At 40.1% G+C, this 16,994-nt stretch overlaps 1 protein-coding gene across 2 annotated transcripts in view; it reads right to left on the bottom strand.

Annotated features, from left to right (window-relative positions):
* Positions 1-239: 239 nt before the first annotated feature.
* LOC311238075 (uncharacterized protein) overlaps positions 240-16,994 on the bottom strand; it is a 35,063-nt gene continuing 18,308 nt past the window's right edge. For both annotated transcript variants that reach the window (XM_084326048.1, XM_084326047.1), the window contains exons 4-5: positions 11,056-11,185; positions 240-703 (exon numbers count right to left, since the gene is read on the bottom strand). In XM_084326048.1, the coding sequence (XP_084182174.1) occupies positions 486-703; positions 11,056-11,185 (348 nt within the window). In that variant the 3' untranslated portion in view covers positions 240-485. The remainder of the gene's footprint in view (positions 704-11,055; positions 11,186-16,994) is intronic.

Raw genomic sequence — 16,994 nt, 5'->3', positions numbered from 1 at the left:
CACACGGCGGTGGTGGTGTCCGGTTCCCGAGCGCTGGTGGTCCTGAGCCTGAAGGTCTTTTTGTTTGGTCTTTTTCTAATCTGGAACGAGGAAGTGGACGAGGGCGTGCGGGAGGGACAGAACACAGCCCAAGGTCTCTCTCTCTCTCTGTTTACCTCAAAGTCTTCATGGTTCCCTTTAAGTCTGTGAGGATGAGTGTGCACTCCCTCCCTCCCTCCCTCCCTCCCTCATACGGAGGCAGGGTCTTCACCGAGACACACACAGGTTTCCTGGATGTCATTTGCCATCATCGTACTCCGATAACCACTGCTTAACGGTAAAAGTAGAAAAACAACCTGGCTTTAAAAACCACTAAACACACAAAACAAAATGTCCACTCTCTCTCTCTCGCACGCGTGCGTGTGTGAAAGACGAGCTAGGCTGGAAACGATCGCTGAGGTCAAACGGAGGAAGGCAACGCTTGGAGGAAGGCAAGGTGGGTCGGTCTAGGCGGGTCTGTTCTCAGAGTGCGGTTGATTGGGGCCAGCGGGGGCGCTCTCCGGATTGGCCGTCGCGGTGGGACTGGGCGTGTAAGGGGGAGGGGCTTCACCGCTGGAGTCTCCTCCCTCAGACGGAGGGAGGGGGGCGTGGCGGGCAGGGGGAGGGGTGTCGGCATCATCGCTCCGGGCGCACTCGCTGTAGGGAGGCGGCTTCAGGTCATCCTCTGCGATGACGGGAGAGAAAGGGACAATTAGAAAAGGACAAAAAGAACAACCAGAAAGAACAAAAAGGACAATCAGAAAAAACTAAAAAGGAAAATCAGAAAGAACAATCAGAAAGAACAAATCAGAAAAAACTAAAAAGGAAAATCAGAAAGAACAATCAGAACAAGTCAGAAAGAACAAAAAGAACAATTCAACCGTTTCAAACAATTCTCCCCTGTAATACTTTCTTCGACGTTGCAAGGGCGCGTTTATACCGGTTCTCAAAGAGAGGTCGCAGTAGAATTTTCTTGAGACAACCTGAATGCAATATCTATTATCTACAGTAGCAGGATGAACTACTGTTCTAAAGAATGTCCCTCAAAAACACTGATAAGAACTGCCGTGGAAAGAGGAAACACGGCCAGACATTTTTTATATTTAGTCAGAGCCGAAACATCGTCGATTCCACCCCCAAACCCCCCACATCCTGCTGTGACTACACAACCACCACAGACCAGACATTATGCTAGTGGTGAAAAGAGATGAACTCATGAGATTAACAGCACCGGTGAGCGGCAGTGACTCTCTTGTTGTGTCCCACTACCGGAGGAGCCCATACAGCTCTGAACCAAACAAGTGGTGAGAGACGCAGAGCGCCAAGTATCAACTGAGTCACATCCTCTGAGCGTAAGAAAGAAAAGGAGAGAGAGCGAGAGAGAAAGAGACGGAGAGAGAGAGACAGAGAGGGAGACGAACAGAGACAAAGATAGAGTGAGAAAGAGACAGACAGAGAGACAAAGATAGAGTGAGAAAGAGACAGACAGAGAGACAAAGACAGATAAGAGTGAGAGAGAGACAGACGGGTTCAGTTAGTAACACATACTGTACACCAAGCAAAGCATTAGGGTGGTTATTTTAAAAAGATCAAATAAATAAACGTGAAACTGAAAACCTGCCGTGCATATCTGACCGCTGGCCGGGTGGAGGCATTGCGTTCGGGGATGCGAGTATTTCTTTGTGTGGTTTTATGGTTTATTGTACAGTTTTTTTTTTTTATTGTTCCTCGTTAAGTAGCCTCTAGGCTCCGGTTCAGGCGTTCTCAAAGCGGGGAACCGGCGGAAACGTTTCTGGCAGCACGCGATGAGTCATTAAGGTGTAAGTGCATGCTTTTAGGTTCTCCATCAGATGCTACTTTGCTTTTAATGTAAAATCATATTTTTATATTCAGAGTTAATTACATTGTTTACACAGTTTATTTATTCCTCATACTTTTATATTCAGATCCAATTCTATTGCCTATATTTATGTCTACCATTATCCTTCCCATACCTCCCCTCCCCCATGCTGCCAGCCTGCCATGACACCCAAATTTCCCCAAGGGGATCAATAAAGGATTTTTATCTTACTTTGCTCCTTGGGCTAAGCTGTCATGTAAGGACAGCTTGTTCATAGCTTGTTGACAGCTTGCTGGCTACTGGTTGCCTGGCAATTAGGCACCTACTCACAAGACAGATTACTTCATCACTGCAGGTACGTTAGTGAGCGATTTCAGTGATTGCCACTTTTGCGAGGTCGATGGTTTGACCTTGGTTAAAGGTTTTCGTTGTGGAAGCGAGATGGAGAAGCCGGTGGCCCATCAATCCAATGTTGGGTCAAATCTAAGCCCTGCTCTAGTTCCAGAGCTGCAACTAACAACTATCTTGAGAATCTATTCATCAGATAAAAAGAAAAAAAAAATTAGATTTTATGTAAAAGAAAAAAACAACCACCCACAACATTATTCCTCGTCTTGTAAAATGTTCTTTCAAAACAACTTGCAAATTGACGGTTATAAAACAAAAAGCAAATATAAATAATCAAAGAGTAAATATAAGTATAACTAAGTGTTAACAGGCTTAACATCAAATGGCTTCAACAACAGACCATGGAGAGACCCCGCAATTATAAAAATAGTTTCCAACCTGAATCCTATTGTTTTAGATTAGATTCAAATGTATCATCATCATACAGCACAAGTACAAGTACAACGAAAATAAGTTTGGCATCCAACCAGAGTGCAAATGTAACAGTAAAGTACAATAGTAATATACAATGGACAGGTGATTAAACTGTGTATAAAATTATAGTACTACTGACTAATAGTGCTAATCAGATGCATGTACAGAATTGTAGTATTAATGTGTACAGTGATACAGGTATAAAGACACTGTGGTAGTAAGTCATACTGACCAGCAGTGTAACTAGTAAGAGTAGGTAAGGGATATGTACAGATATAGTATCTACAGATGTGAAAAAAGGATTATATGCAGGTATGTACAGACAGATTTACTATATATATATATATAGTAAAAATAAATATATATTTATATAATATACAGTACAGAATTATTGTACATACTATCATACAGAGTTATATGAGTTATATGCAGGTGTATAAGTAGTACGGTATATAGAAGGATTATATGCCGGTATGTACAGACAGATGAATAGATATATACGGTAAGAATAATATACGATATATACAGCATTTGCTATCATACAGAGCTATATGGGTTATATTGAGGTGTATTAGTAGGTATATAGAAGGATTATATGCAGGTATTCAGACAGACATATTCTATGCAGTAAATATAAATACATAAATGTATATACCGTAATTTTCTGACTATAAGCCCCCCCTTTTCCCCCCCCATTTTTCGACCCTGCGGCTTATATGCGACTCGACGTGACCAAACCCGAAAATGTAAAAATCTAAATATTGCTTTTTTGACTGCATTGAAATGTTATTTATCTGTTCCCTTATTTGCTAAACTTAATACAACTTGTAAATGAGTTAATTCTTGTTATTTGTCCGACAGTATTGTGTCCCAATGCTGGTGGGAAGACTGTAATTAAACATTAAAACACCTGCAGCTTATATATGTACACATCATTCAATTTAGCTGCTGTGGCTTATATTCAGGTGCGGCTTATAGTGCGAAAATTACGGTATATGGTTCTGTTGTGAGGAAGTGGTTGCAGCACTGGCTACAGGCAACTAAAACGCACTCCCGTCTGTTCTCTAAGGGGAACGTGAAAAGGAGCTCAATGAGGTATTAAGTAGTAGTACTGATAAAAATCAAACAGCTTAGGAGTAAAAAAAAAAAAAAAGAAAAAAAGAAAAAAAAAAAATATATATATATATATATATGGAAATGTCATTTCCACAAAGGAAACGGAGGCAGCAAGCATCAACACCAGAGAGAAAGCATCGAGCTGCAGCAGGGGAAGTTTCATTATGACCCGCTTCCTGCCGCAAAAAAGTCATAAACTATATCCTGAAGTGAAAAAGAGAACACTGTGTGTATGTGTTGAAAGACAGAGCTATGAGGTTCTGTTAAAGGTTGTTTGTTATGGCCGAGGGCTGAAGATACACAGCTGTGGAAACTCCTGTGTGCGTGTGGCACAAGAAGGTCTCAAGGAGTTTGGGGAATGCGTTTGCGGTGGCATGTCGAGGAAACACTGTTACAACCATGCAACCTTTAAAAAGGTGCTGGAAGTGGTATTTATTAGTTAAGATAACTGTTAAATAGCTCTACATTCTGACAGACATCACTGATATAGAATGTCTTGTCAGTAACATGGGTCTCCCAGTCCCTCCACTCACAGAACATGTTTACTGGGGTTCTCAACCTTTCTGCTGCCAAGGCACCCGTGTTCAATAAAATATTCCAGGGCACCCCTACATACGATAAAGACTTTTCCGGTCCTGTCTTTTTTGCTACAATGATGACAAAAGTGCTTGCTTTCAAAATAATGTTTATTTAAGAAACCGGGAAACACATTTGTCTGTATAATATGCAGGCTATTAGTGTTGTCACGATACTGGAATTTCGACTTCGATACGATACCTTGAAAAGTCGATATTTTCGATACAAAAAAAAAAATAATAATAATATATATATATATATATATATATATATATATATATTTTTTTTTAACAAATTTAGCTTTTGTTGCTGGTTGATTCTCCTCAGCTTCTCTCTGGTACTATAAGAGAAGATAAATATAACACTTTTAAAACCCTTTGTTTATCTTTAGATAACTGTTCATCTCACTTCAATCATTTTTATTGCAGAACATGGTATTTTCTCAAGCAGACAGATGTAAACACTGTAATCTGTGTTGCATGTACCTGACAAACTGAACTGTTATTACAGTCATATTCCGACTTAATTGAATGCACATGTGTGTGTGTGTGTGGACTACTGTAATATTACAGGTATTGAAATGAACAATGCAACTTCCTTATAAAAAGAATTATGAATAATTAAATATCGATATTTTGGGCAAATGAGTATCGAAACCGTTTTAAATATTCATAATCGATATGTATCGATTTTTCGATATTTTTGACAACACTACAGGCTATATAATGCATTAGTAACAGGTGTTTAAGGTCTAAATGGCTTAGTACTGTTGACATTACACTGCTTGTAGTAGTAAATCAAATAGCATATTTCTTTAAATAAAATTATCACTAAAGTGCTATCTGTCATATTTGGATAAGTGTGACCATTTCTCAAAAACTGAAAATCATGTATTTCTTTTTTTAAATACAGAAAATGATCACTAAAGTGCTATCTGTTGCAGCTGCACTGTTCTACATAAAAATAGCATATTTGGATAAGTTTGACCATTTCTCAAAAACAGAAAATCATGTATTTTTTTTAAATACAGAAAAGGATCACCAAGTTACCATTTCTCAAAATATAAATAAATACAGAAAATAAGCACTTGTTCACTCAGTGGACATTTCTAGCTCAATACGAGGTCTGCTGCTGCTGGCTAATAATACGGTCAATACGCATGTCATCCTCAAGGCTCAACTTGGCCCTATATTTTGTTTTCAGAGCTGTCATGGATGAAAAGCCAGCTTCACACAGATGATATGTGGTGCTGAATGGTATCAACACCTTAACTGCTGCATCATGAGATACTTGGTACTCAGCACCACACTCTGAAACTAGCTCTCCAGGTGGTATCAGATGAGATTTCAATGAGTTCTTCCAAGAGTTTGGATGGAGATGTGTCAGGCAGCTTTGTCTCAATGTTGTCTGTAAAGGTTTTTTTTTTATCCAGAGTAACTTGGTGATCCTTTTCTGTGTTTTATTAAATAATGATTTTCAGATTTTGAGAAATGGTCAAACTTATCCAAATATGGGATTTTCATGGAAAACAGTGCAGCTGCAACAGATAGCACTTTAGTGATAATTTTCTGTAATCCAAAAAGAAGATTTTTTCTTTTCTCAAGCACCCCTGGCAGCTCTCTGCGGCACCCTAGGAACAGGAACCCCTGTTGAGAACCGCAGGTTTAACACATATTTGCTTAAAACTAGTTTTTAGTTTCTTGCTTTTTCAGTGTAGAGTTCTCTCTTCTGATTGGATAAAATGGAACAGCCATACCAGAAAATGACCAATGTTACTGACCAAACACACTCCGTGATGGCTGTCAGAATGTAGAACACTTATTTTAACTTAAAGCATCTGAAACCACCAAGGACCAATGGCGTCAGCAGTCAGGTGAAGCAGACTCAGTTCTCACATAACTTGATTTGCAAAAGACGTACGACGTACGTCAAAGCGTGTGAATTATTCTCTTAATTAACAAAATATATTAATCAAGTCATTCTCTAAATGCAAGGCAAATACTCTTTTTAACCCTTTCCCCGCCAATAACGTCATACGACGGGTTTCAAGTTCATGCGAATTCTGCCAATAACGGCGTACGACGTGATTCTGACCATATTTCATATTTTCGCCATGGTATTCATATTTCACTCACGGAGCCTTGTCGGATGCTGTGTGAGCCAGCACAACTCTGCAACGCTTCAATACTGCCACCTGGTGGCTGATCAGCGAGTTGCAACCGGAAGTGGATCTCTTGTGATCCCGGTGCGTCTCCCTATTCCGTCCGGCCACTCGTTTATCGTCGCGGGACTCAATACACACACCGTGGATATGGATCCGTTGCCATAACTCAATAATCTACATGATTTGGGCGTGTATTAGCAATATACAAACCGGAAATGGATCGCCTCGATCCCCACCACATAACTGGGAACTGTTTGCTCCACTCTCATTGCCCAACGGTACGAGGAGACTGACGTGAGTTTCAGCGTTTTTGTTTATCATTTTCGATACAAACTGCTCTGATCTATATATCACCCATACTACATAAATCATTTAACGTCGGTCATGGAATTATAAACGACCCCCCCCCCCCTCCGTTCACCCGCGCATGATCAGTCATAACGTTTAGGACCATGTAGAGTTGAAATTTTTTATATCGCATAGATCGGTATCAAACGGCATTTGATAATCTAATATATAATTTTTTTTTTTTTATTATTATTTTTTTTTTAACAGACGTATAAACAAACATGACAACACACGATAAGATATACAAGCATTAATTCACAGTGCATATCCAATGAAATTACCATTTAGTCAAATGTCTTATACAGAATATACCCCTAATACCTGTTATCTAAAAACCTACATACATATGCTCCAGCTCGAACCCCCCCCCTCCCGGACCCCCCATTGGATAATCCAACCAAGTTCAAGTTTCTTTAATAGTTGTCATACAGAAGTACAGAATACTTTCATACAAAATGCTTCTTACTGTTACGCTCCAGAGACTGTGCTAGACAAGATGGTATCAAATAACATAGTATAGCATGTAATTTAGAAGAAGAAAATGAGGTCACAGTGTTCGGTATAGACATATGTACAATGTTCTGAGTTACCATATAATATACAATACTATGCAGTGTACTAATGTACAGTACTATCTAGTGCAAAGCAGAAATGGGATGAGGTACAATTTAGGTACAATTTACAGTAAGGTGTACGAGTTGTAGTGCAATCCTTCATCAATAAATATAAAGTGTGGGGAGTGGGTGCTACAGTGTGTTTGTTTAAAGTGGGTGTGTGCTATAAAGTGTGTGGAGTGGGTGCTACAGTGTGTTTGTTTAAAGTGAGTGTGTGCGTGTGGATGTGTGTGCTATGTGCGTTTGGTGGTTGTTGTTGTGTAGTGTTCATTCATTGTTCGTTTAGCAGCCTGATGGCCTGGGGATAGAAGCTTCTTCTGAGTCTTTCTTTTTCATTATAACTTGTTCCTAACCAGACACTACCATTATATGCTAGCTTTTATTCTCTCCACCACTTCTAACCACAATGTCATTTTGGATTCATTGAGACCCAAAATTCTTGCTGTAGATATTTCTTGATAAATCACATCGAGATATGCAAGAGTCCAGACCTTCCAGCACATTTTTTCCGGTTGAAACCATTGTGATGCTATCAGCTTTTTAGCCACTGTGATACCGGATAAAACCAATCTCTTTAGCTGTGGAGGTACTGCATGCTCAAAGACATCATTTAGCAGTAATACAGAGGGGTGTACAGGTATATCCAGAGTTAAGAGATTTGCTAATTGCTGGGTCACTTCTTTCCAAAATATCTTAACTGGTGGGCAGTCCCAGTACATGTGCATAAATGTCCCTTCGTCCCCATTTATACATAGGGAGCATTTGGAGTCTTGTTTAAGACCCATTTTGTTCAGTCTTATAGGAGTTAAGTATGTCCTGTGAATATAGTTAAGATTGATTTGTTGATGGTCCGGGTTCCTTGATGCAAGTCGTACATTTGCCCAGGCCTCTTGCCAGTCAAAGTCTGTCTCCAGGTCTGGTATATCCCTCCTCCAGACTAAGTCTAGATGGAGGGTTTCATACGAGGCCGTTAGTAATTGATGATAAAGATCTGATACAAAACCTCTCGATGTCTCCCTTTCATAGAAAAATTTGTGGCATCTGTGGTGTACAATTGGTATATTTAATGAGACACCGTGAGCCTTCAAACATGCCAATAACTGTGCGTAAAAATAATATGTGGACTTGGTGAGATTAAATTTTTTGCGTATTTCATTGAAACTACAAAAACCCTGTTTGTTGAAAACGTCTCCTAATGAGTGTATGCCTTGCTTTTCCCATCTAGGGAATCTTATGGGTTGTTTTCCAATCAAGAGTGCATTGTTATTGAATAAGGGAGTATGATTATGCCATTTATGTGGGGTAGAATATTTGTTTTGTGTTTCGCGCCATATCCGGATCGCATGAGTGATTATGGGGCCAAATTTCCATTCGCATTGCTTAATTGGTAATTTGGTGTATACTATGCCCTTCAGCCTATGTGGAGCTACTATATTTTCTTCTAAATTTCTCCAGGATACTAATGCTTGGGGATCAAACCATGTTGTTAGTGGTCTTAAAGTGTACGCCTTAAAGTAGTGGTAGAAATCTGGAAATGCCATACCTCCGTCTGCTTTGTTTCTCTGTGCGGTGGATCTTTTTATACGTGGTGGTTTGTTATTCCAAATAAATTTGTATGTGGAGGAGTGTAATTCTTTCCAGTAACCCTTTGGAGGGGGTAACGGTAGCATTGAGCTGAAGAAGTTGATTCTAGGTAGGACGTCCATCTTGACTATTGATATCCGTGCCTGTACTGAGTTTTTAAGTTTCGACCACCTGACAAGGTCGTATTTGATTTTGTTTTGGATTTTTATGTAATTGTGCTTCACCGTTTGGCTTATGGTAGGGAATATTTCAACTCCCAAACATCTAAAGTGTTTTACCATCTGTATCTCTTTTGGGAGGGTTATATTTCTTTTTGCAGGGGCGTTAAGTGGGAGGAAGGCCGACTTCGGCCAATTTATCCTAAATCCCGATAGATCTCCAAAGTCCTCAATCAGCTTGAGAAGATGAGGCAATGCGGTGTTGGGGTTTTGCATGAACAGTATTACGTCGTCCGCATATAAACTAATTTTGTGTTGTGTGCCCTTGATTATGATTGGTTCTATGGATTGGGATTGTCTTATATATTGTGCTAAAGGCTCTAATGATAGATCGAATAGTCCGGGACTAAGAGGGCAACCCTGTCTGGCTGAGCGTGATACCGGAAAGATTTTGGAGATGATTGTACCTGTTGTAATCATGGCCGATGGGTCTTTGTATAATACTTTAATCATATCAATGAATCCTTTTCCTAACCCCATCCTTTCTAATACTGCCCATAGATACGACCATTCCAACCTGTCAAAAGCTTTCATTGCATCCAGGGACAGTATCGCCTTAGGTGTGTTGTCTTCCTTGTTGGCATCTAGTACGTGTAGTAATCGTCTTATGTTATCAGTGATCAAGCGACCTCTTATGAAGCCAGTTTGGTCCGGATGAATTAAAGACGTCATATGCTTTTGTAGTCTGATGGCTAATACCTTAGAGTACAATTTGATATCGGTTTCCGATGAGGCTTAAAGGTCTATAACTACCGCACTCGGTGGGGTCTTTGTCTTTTTTAAGGAGGACTGTTATGAGTGCAATATTGTCATTCTTATGGAAGTTCCCCTCCTTGACTGAGTATAAAATCATATTTAGTAATAAGGGTCCAATTATGTCCCAACAAGAGAGGTACATTTCTGGTGGGATACCGTAATATATGCATTTATGTCTATATCTCACGTTCTAGGAAATACTGCAGAAAACGATAAAAACATATTTATACTCTAGACGGTATTTTCGTATGAATGTGTGAATGAAAACATAAAACGTTCCTACATCCTGAACGATAGATAATTGATGTTGAATGGGCCATAGTAATGTCAATTTAGCAATACAATTAAAAAAGTTATAGCCCTGCAAAGAAGGTGAACATCTCCATAGACTTACAGTACTGGCAGAGAATGGTATAAGATGATCAAAGTGGTGGCAGGGAATGGGTTAATAAGCGTTTGTGTGAGTTGGGGAAAAGCATTTGTAGTGGTGGTGGGTCTGGGAGACAGTAGTACCGTATGTAAATGAGGCAGGGCTAAAAGGTACCCAGAAACACACTCACAACTAGGGTTGGGTACCGTTCACATTTGAACCGATACCTGTGAATCGATACCGGTACCCAACGGTACCTTTTTCGGTACTTTAGTCTAATTTTTTTTTAAATCTACCTACCTCAGTTGTAAAAAATGTGTCCAAACTTCAAATTATTTATCATTATTATTTATTTAGAACAATGTTAATATATATATGTATATAATATTGCAGCGAGCGTTGTCGGCATCTAGCTTTTTTTTCTCTACAGTACCGAAATGTGGCACCGGTGGATCTCACATACTCGGTAGTACCGAAGTGATTCAGTCGATAACCTTAAAGTACCGGATTCGGTACCCATCCCTACTCACAACACAATGATAACATTCAGAAAATATGCTAAATGCCCCTTTTAAGGTTAACGAAATGCAGCTGCCTTCTAGCCTTGAGTGAAAAATGCAGGTGTTTACCTCCAGACACGGCTTCATACGGAGGAGGCATGTCCAGGTGAGAGAAGGACGCAGCTGGGGGGCCGGACGTGGAGGGCTCCCCTACAGAGACCTCATCCTGTACACCATACCAACTTGGCCAGATGGAGGTCTGAGAGAGAGCGAGAGAGAGAGACAGATGGAAAGAGAGAGAGACAGAGAGAGATAGAGGTTCAGTTAGTAACACATACTGTTCAAGCTAAAAGGAAGATCACACATTGTGAATGCACACGCAGCACTAAAAGAGGAACTGCCTCTGGGAGGCCAGTGTGGAGGACAGAGGGGTCTCTCCAGGCATCTCTCCATATATATGTATATATATATATATAATAATACATTTACATTTCACACATTTTACATACAATGTTACTCATCTGGGAAATTACTAAGCCAATTAGAGTGAATCAAATGGTCCTCCTGAGTTGTAGAAGTTACATTTATTTTTTGTGTATTTATTTATTTTATTTAATCAGGTAAGTCATTAAGATTAAGAACAAATTCTTATCTACAATGGCGACCAGGCAAAAGGCACAGCCTGTTGAGGGACAGGGGGTAAAATAAATACAGAGTTAAAACAGAACAAGATTAAAACAAGTTAAAACATGGTAAGACAAACGGAGCAAAACAAAACAGCCACAGCAGGCAGGATACAGCTGCTCGTTTAGTAGCAGTTGCAATTGTCAGTATAAATGTCCATGACAGTATCCCTGAAAGCTTTAGACTTTTCTGTAAATGTTTTTTCTTTAGTCTACCTTTAGACAAGTCAGTTGATTACATGAAGGTAGATAAATCCTCTGTGAAATTAAGTCAATATTCCCGTCTGACACGCGAGTGAGATAAATGGTAAAAGGTCCATTTATATAGCAGCTTTTATCCAAAGCGCTTTACAATTTGTTCCTCACATTCATCCATTCACTCACTCATTCACACACCGACGGCAGAGGCAACCATGCAAGGTGCCAACCTGCTCATCAGGAGCAGTTGGGGCTTAAGTGTCTTGCTCAAGGACACTTCGACACGTTGCCCGGGAGGAGCGGGAATTGAACCGGGAACCTCTAGATTACCCGACGACTGCTCTACCTCCTGATCCACTGTCGCCCCTACTCTTTTACTCCTCCTCAGCTCTGCGCCGCGCAGGCAGCCGCTGGATGGGAGCGCACGGGAGTCATGGCAACGGGACGAGGCTACTCCTCCAGAGAGCTTTGCTCTCTCTTATGTCAACAAGCACCAATCTAAACACAGTAACTGAAGAATCACTAAACAAACACAACGGCCAAGTCGCTAGAAAGGGAGAGGGGGGGGGGGGGGGGGGGGGGGGTGGAGGGGGCTAGGCTGGGGGGTGGAGGGGTCACCTAAAGTCATTCAATCCAGTAAAAAAATTATTCTTTCAGATTTTGGCCGAATGCAGCAGAGTCTGCACTTTTCAAGGAAATCGCACCGTGCAAACAAAAGCAGAGCCAGGCTTAGTGTTTCTCCTGGAGATCAGTCTCGCTTATAATTATTAACAGCTAGGCTGTTTATTTAATCTGTGTTGAACAGGAAACAAACCTTGGAACGGAACAATTTCCAGGCCACAGCCAACATTAGGCTGAAACACAAGATGATTTTCAAGAATGACAAAACCAAAATAAGCTATTCATGTAGGTTCAACAGAATATTTAGAGAACCTCTTCATGTAGGTTCAACAGAACCTTTAGAGAACCTCTCTTCATGTAGGTTCAACAGAATCTTTAGAGAACCTCTTCATGTAGGTTCAACAGAACCTTTAGAGAACCTCTTCATGTAGGTTCAACAGAACCTTTAGAGAACCTCTTCATGTAGGTTCAACAGAACCTTTAGAGAACCTCTCTTCATGTAGGTTCAACAGAACATTTAGAGAACCTCTTCATGTAGGTTCAACATAACCTTTAGAGAACCTCTTCATGTAGATTCAACATAACCTTTAGAGAACCTCTCTTCATGTAGGTTCAACAGAACATTTAGAGAACCTCTTCATGTAGGTTCAACTGTGAGAACCTCTCTTCATGTAGGTTCAACAGAACCTTTGGACCAGGGGTGCCCAACCTTTTTTGAACCAAGATCTACTTTTTTATTTACCACCTAGCCGAGAGCTACCAGCCAAAATTGTATATTGTAAGCAGTCATTTGAGGCTTTATAAAAGCAGCATAATGAACACAAATCTGTCAGTGCCGAGTCCGACCTCATCTTAAATAACAAAAAGCGATCGCGATCGACTGGTTGGGAAAAGAATATTTTTTAGGGCCACATTTTTAAATAACAATTTTACCATTATAGTGCAAAAAAATATGTTCCTCCTGCCTCATTACTGTGGTCCTTTTATTTAACATTTAAGTGCTTTTGTTTTCAGGTTTGTATCTTTTATAATGAACCAACTGAGAAAGTGTGTAAATCACTAATAGAACAAAAACAACAAACTGTGTGTGTGTGTGCGCGCACGCTTGTAGTGCTCCTTGAATGAGATCACCACAACACACACACCATTTCATTAATCAGGAGGACAAGAAACTCTGCATACCTTTGTTTCACAATGAAAAGTGCTTTATAAATAAAATGAATTATTATTATTGTAAATAACCCCATGAAAGGTTTATTATTTTTATGGGTAATTACCCGCTTCATATTTGTGATGTTACTGGTTTCAGGGTGTCCCTAAAGTGATCAATGTGTTGGGCAGTTTATAGAGATCAGACTATGCCAATTAATGTTTATGTATATCCGGGACTTTTTTTTTATAAGAATTGAGAGGCCTACTACGGTATCTGACCTTTATTTTGAAAAACGTGTTGCGACGCAACCTTGTTTAAGTTTGCGCTTTTGACAGTGAAATGTTCAGTTCAATTAGCTAGAAGGAAAGACTAATCAAAAAGCTTTAATTGACCCGTATGAGGCTCTTACGGTAGGACTTTGATTGTTTATAGAAGTGGAATGTAATACTATGCAAAACGAGAAATAAACAGTGATTTTACCAGCAGTAAGTTGCAAGCCACTTTCATTTCATATACGGGGAACCGTGACAATTATTAGTATTATCTTATTTGCATAAAGTCTCATTATTAGATAGATAGATAGGTTGATACTTTATTGATCCCCGGGAGGGAAATTTAAGTAGAGTATTTAAGTATTGAAAAACGTCCTAATAGTGGGCGACTCACCTAATGCATGGCTGAACTGAACGTTAGACGTGTCCGTGTCCCTGTCAATCATCACTGCCAGATCCGACGTAATTTAATCGGCTATGGTCTCTTATCATCTCTCCACATCGGACGTGGTTGTCATAAGATGGTCTGATATCCGCTCCGTTCTTCTTGCAGAGCAAAATTAGCGGCTTAAATGTATTGAAAGGAAGTTCTTATTTGGCGATGCCACATTCAGTTTCGATTCGATTGTTCGCTAGGAATTATGGGATTTGGTGTTGATGTATGGACTCTATGCAGACGGGCCATGGTATTTAATCGCACGATAGACTACAACTACCAAGTTGCGTGGCCCAGATTCACTTCACACGCAAATATTTTTCTCTCACAGGCTATCGCAGTAAATTCATTCATTGCCGACAGATTTTTTCATAGCACCGCGACATTATGTCGCACTGTACAGCCCTGGTTGTAGGCTAATGTTTTACTATTTTTTTTTATCCAATTTGTATGGATTAATTTAGGAGTGAAATGCGAATGAAGGGTTAAAATCACTACTCGCAAGGTTGCCCCCAAATATTATTTTCCACTCGCACGGGCCAAATTAAGGGGCAATTTGCGATAATCTCGTTGCAGTGTACAGCCCTGTTAATGCGTTTTCAGTTCACCTCAAATCAATGGTTCTTTTATTATTTGCATTCGACTGGGAATTTGACAGTATAATAAAAAATATAATCTTTGAGACCTAATAATCTCTTCATCTGTCCCATCTCCTCTCCGTCTCCATATATATATATATATATACACACACACACACAGAGATGCATCTCAATAAATTAGAATATTGTGGAAATATATTGGTTGCCTGCATGCCACGCCGCATTGATTTATGCACAAGGAGCCCCGACCAAGTGCATATACTTTCCAGTAGTACGACAATTCTTTAATATATATATATATATTTTGTATTGGTCTTATGTAATATTCAAATTCTCATATACTGAATTTCTGGTTTTCATTAACTGTAAGCCATAATCATCAAAATTGAAAGAAATAAAGGCTTGAAATATTTCACTCTGTGTGTAATGAATCAATATAATATATGATTTTCACTTTTTTTTTATAACTTTCTTTATTGGAAGAGTTTTCAAAATTATGCAGACAATTATACATATTATACATCTTCCATTCCCCCCCCCCCCCCCCCCCATTTCCCTTTCCTATCCCCTAACCCCACCCCATCCCCCCCACAAAGAGCAACAACAAACATAAATATAAATATTTTCACTTTTTTTAATTGAATTACTGAAATAGATGAACTTTTCCTCGATATTCTAATTTATTGAGATGCACATGTAATATATATATAATCTCCATGTGTGAGTGTTCACCAGGGGCCTGTTTGTCTTCCCAGGTAGCTATGAATGATGCTGCTGATGCAGAGGTGCTGATCTAAGATAACTTGCTAAAAGTGCAATTCATCAAGGACCAGGTATTTTTTTCTACCCTTCCCTCCCTCCCTCCCTCCCTCCCTCCAGAGAGCTCTCTCTCTCTCTCTCTGGGTGCCTGATTATAGATGGCCTTGGGGCATCCCTGCTGCACATTCCATTAAAACCTAAACAGGGTGAATCATATGCTGGGACTGCAGATGTAGGACAATTGGGATATGGAGGGTGGTGGTGGTACTATGTATATATATATACATATTAGGGATGGGCATCATATTTTAGAATATTCAAATTAGTTGTTAAATTATAAAAAAAAAACGAATTGTTTATGCAAATATTTCCCTGTTTTACCAGCACCTACACTGCCCAATGATAGTTCCCGTCCGATCTACCACCCATGACAGCAAATACAACACACCTGTTAACTAGGGGTGTAACGGTACGCGGATACGTACTGTACCGCGTCAATGTGGCCCTCCGGTACAGTACGGGCTGTGTGCACCGTACGATTGCAACGGTGCGGAACCTTTTTTTGCAGAACTTAAATCACCCCGCCCCCACGTAATTTATCAACAACACTGCGGTCTGCTGTGAGCATTATAAAACAAACGTGTGTTTAACCGACCGTGAATTAAAGTGTCAATGCTGTTTGTCATTTTAACAGCAGATACTTTCTTAAATGCCATCCTCCCGACAGAGCGGTGTTGACGGGGAGCTCTGATGGGTTCGCTTGGTGGTGTTATTAGCATTGAACAGCTAACCGAAAGCTAGCATTAACTAGGGGTGGGCGATATATCGAGTATACTCGATGTATCGCGGATTGTTCTACCCGAGATGTAGTACTGTACTATATCGCGAACATCGAGTATTTAGTTTATATGGCGCCGCCCGCGGCCGAGAGACACTCGCAGGGCTTTCCTCGAGAAGGGACGGCGGAGCTATAGGCTAACGTTAGTGTAGTCAGGGCTGTACAGTGCGATATAATGTTGCGGTTGTAATTTCATTAGACAGACCAGCGCGGACCTTTAATAACATGTAATTTAATTGACACGAGCAATGAGCTAACGGTAGCTGCTAACCAAGGTATCCATTAGGATTATGCTAAGCTAACTAGCGATAGCTGCTAACCCTGGTAAATGGTCAAAGCGGACTCCACAAGACTAGTTCCATTTGTGAGGAAATGGGGTGAGTTATATTGACAACGCTTGACAACAGCAGTTTAAACATAACTTCATATTTATTAGTTATTCGTTTCTGTATATCATTCCATTTCTATCTCCGTGTGTCTCCATCTCCATCTCTTCCTGTTTACATTCG

Source organism: Notolepis coatsorum (genome assembly GCF_963971535.1).
Source record: "Notolepis coatsorum genome assembly, chromosome: 12".
Classification (NCBI taxonomy): Eukaryota; Metazoa; Chordata; class Actinopteri; order Aulopiformes; family Paralepididae; genus Notolepis; species Notolepis coatsorum.
The sequence above is the reverse complement of the archived record's forward strand: the minus strand, read 5'-3'. Positions and strand labels throughout refer to the sequence as shown.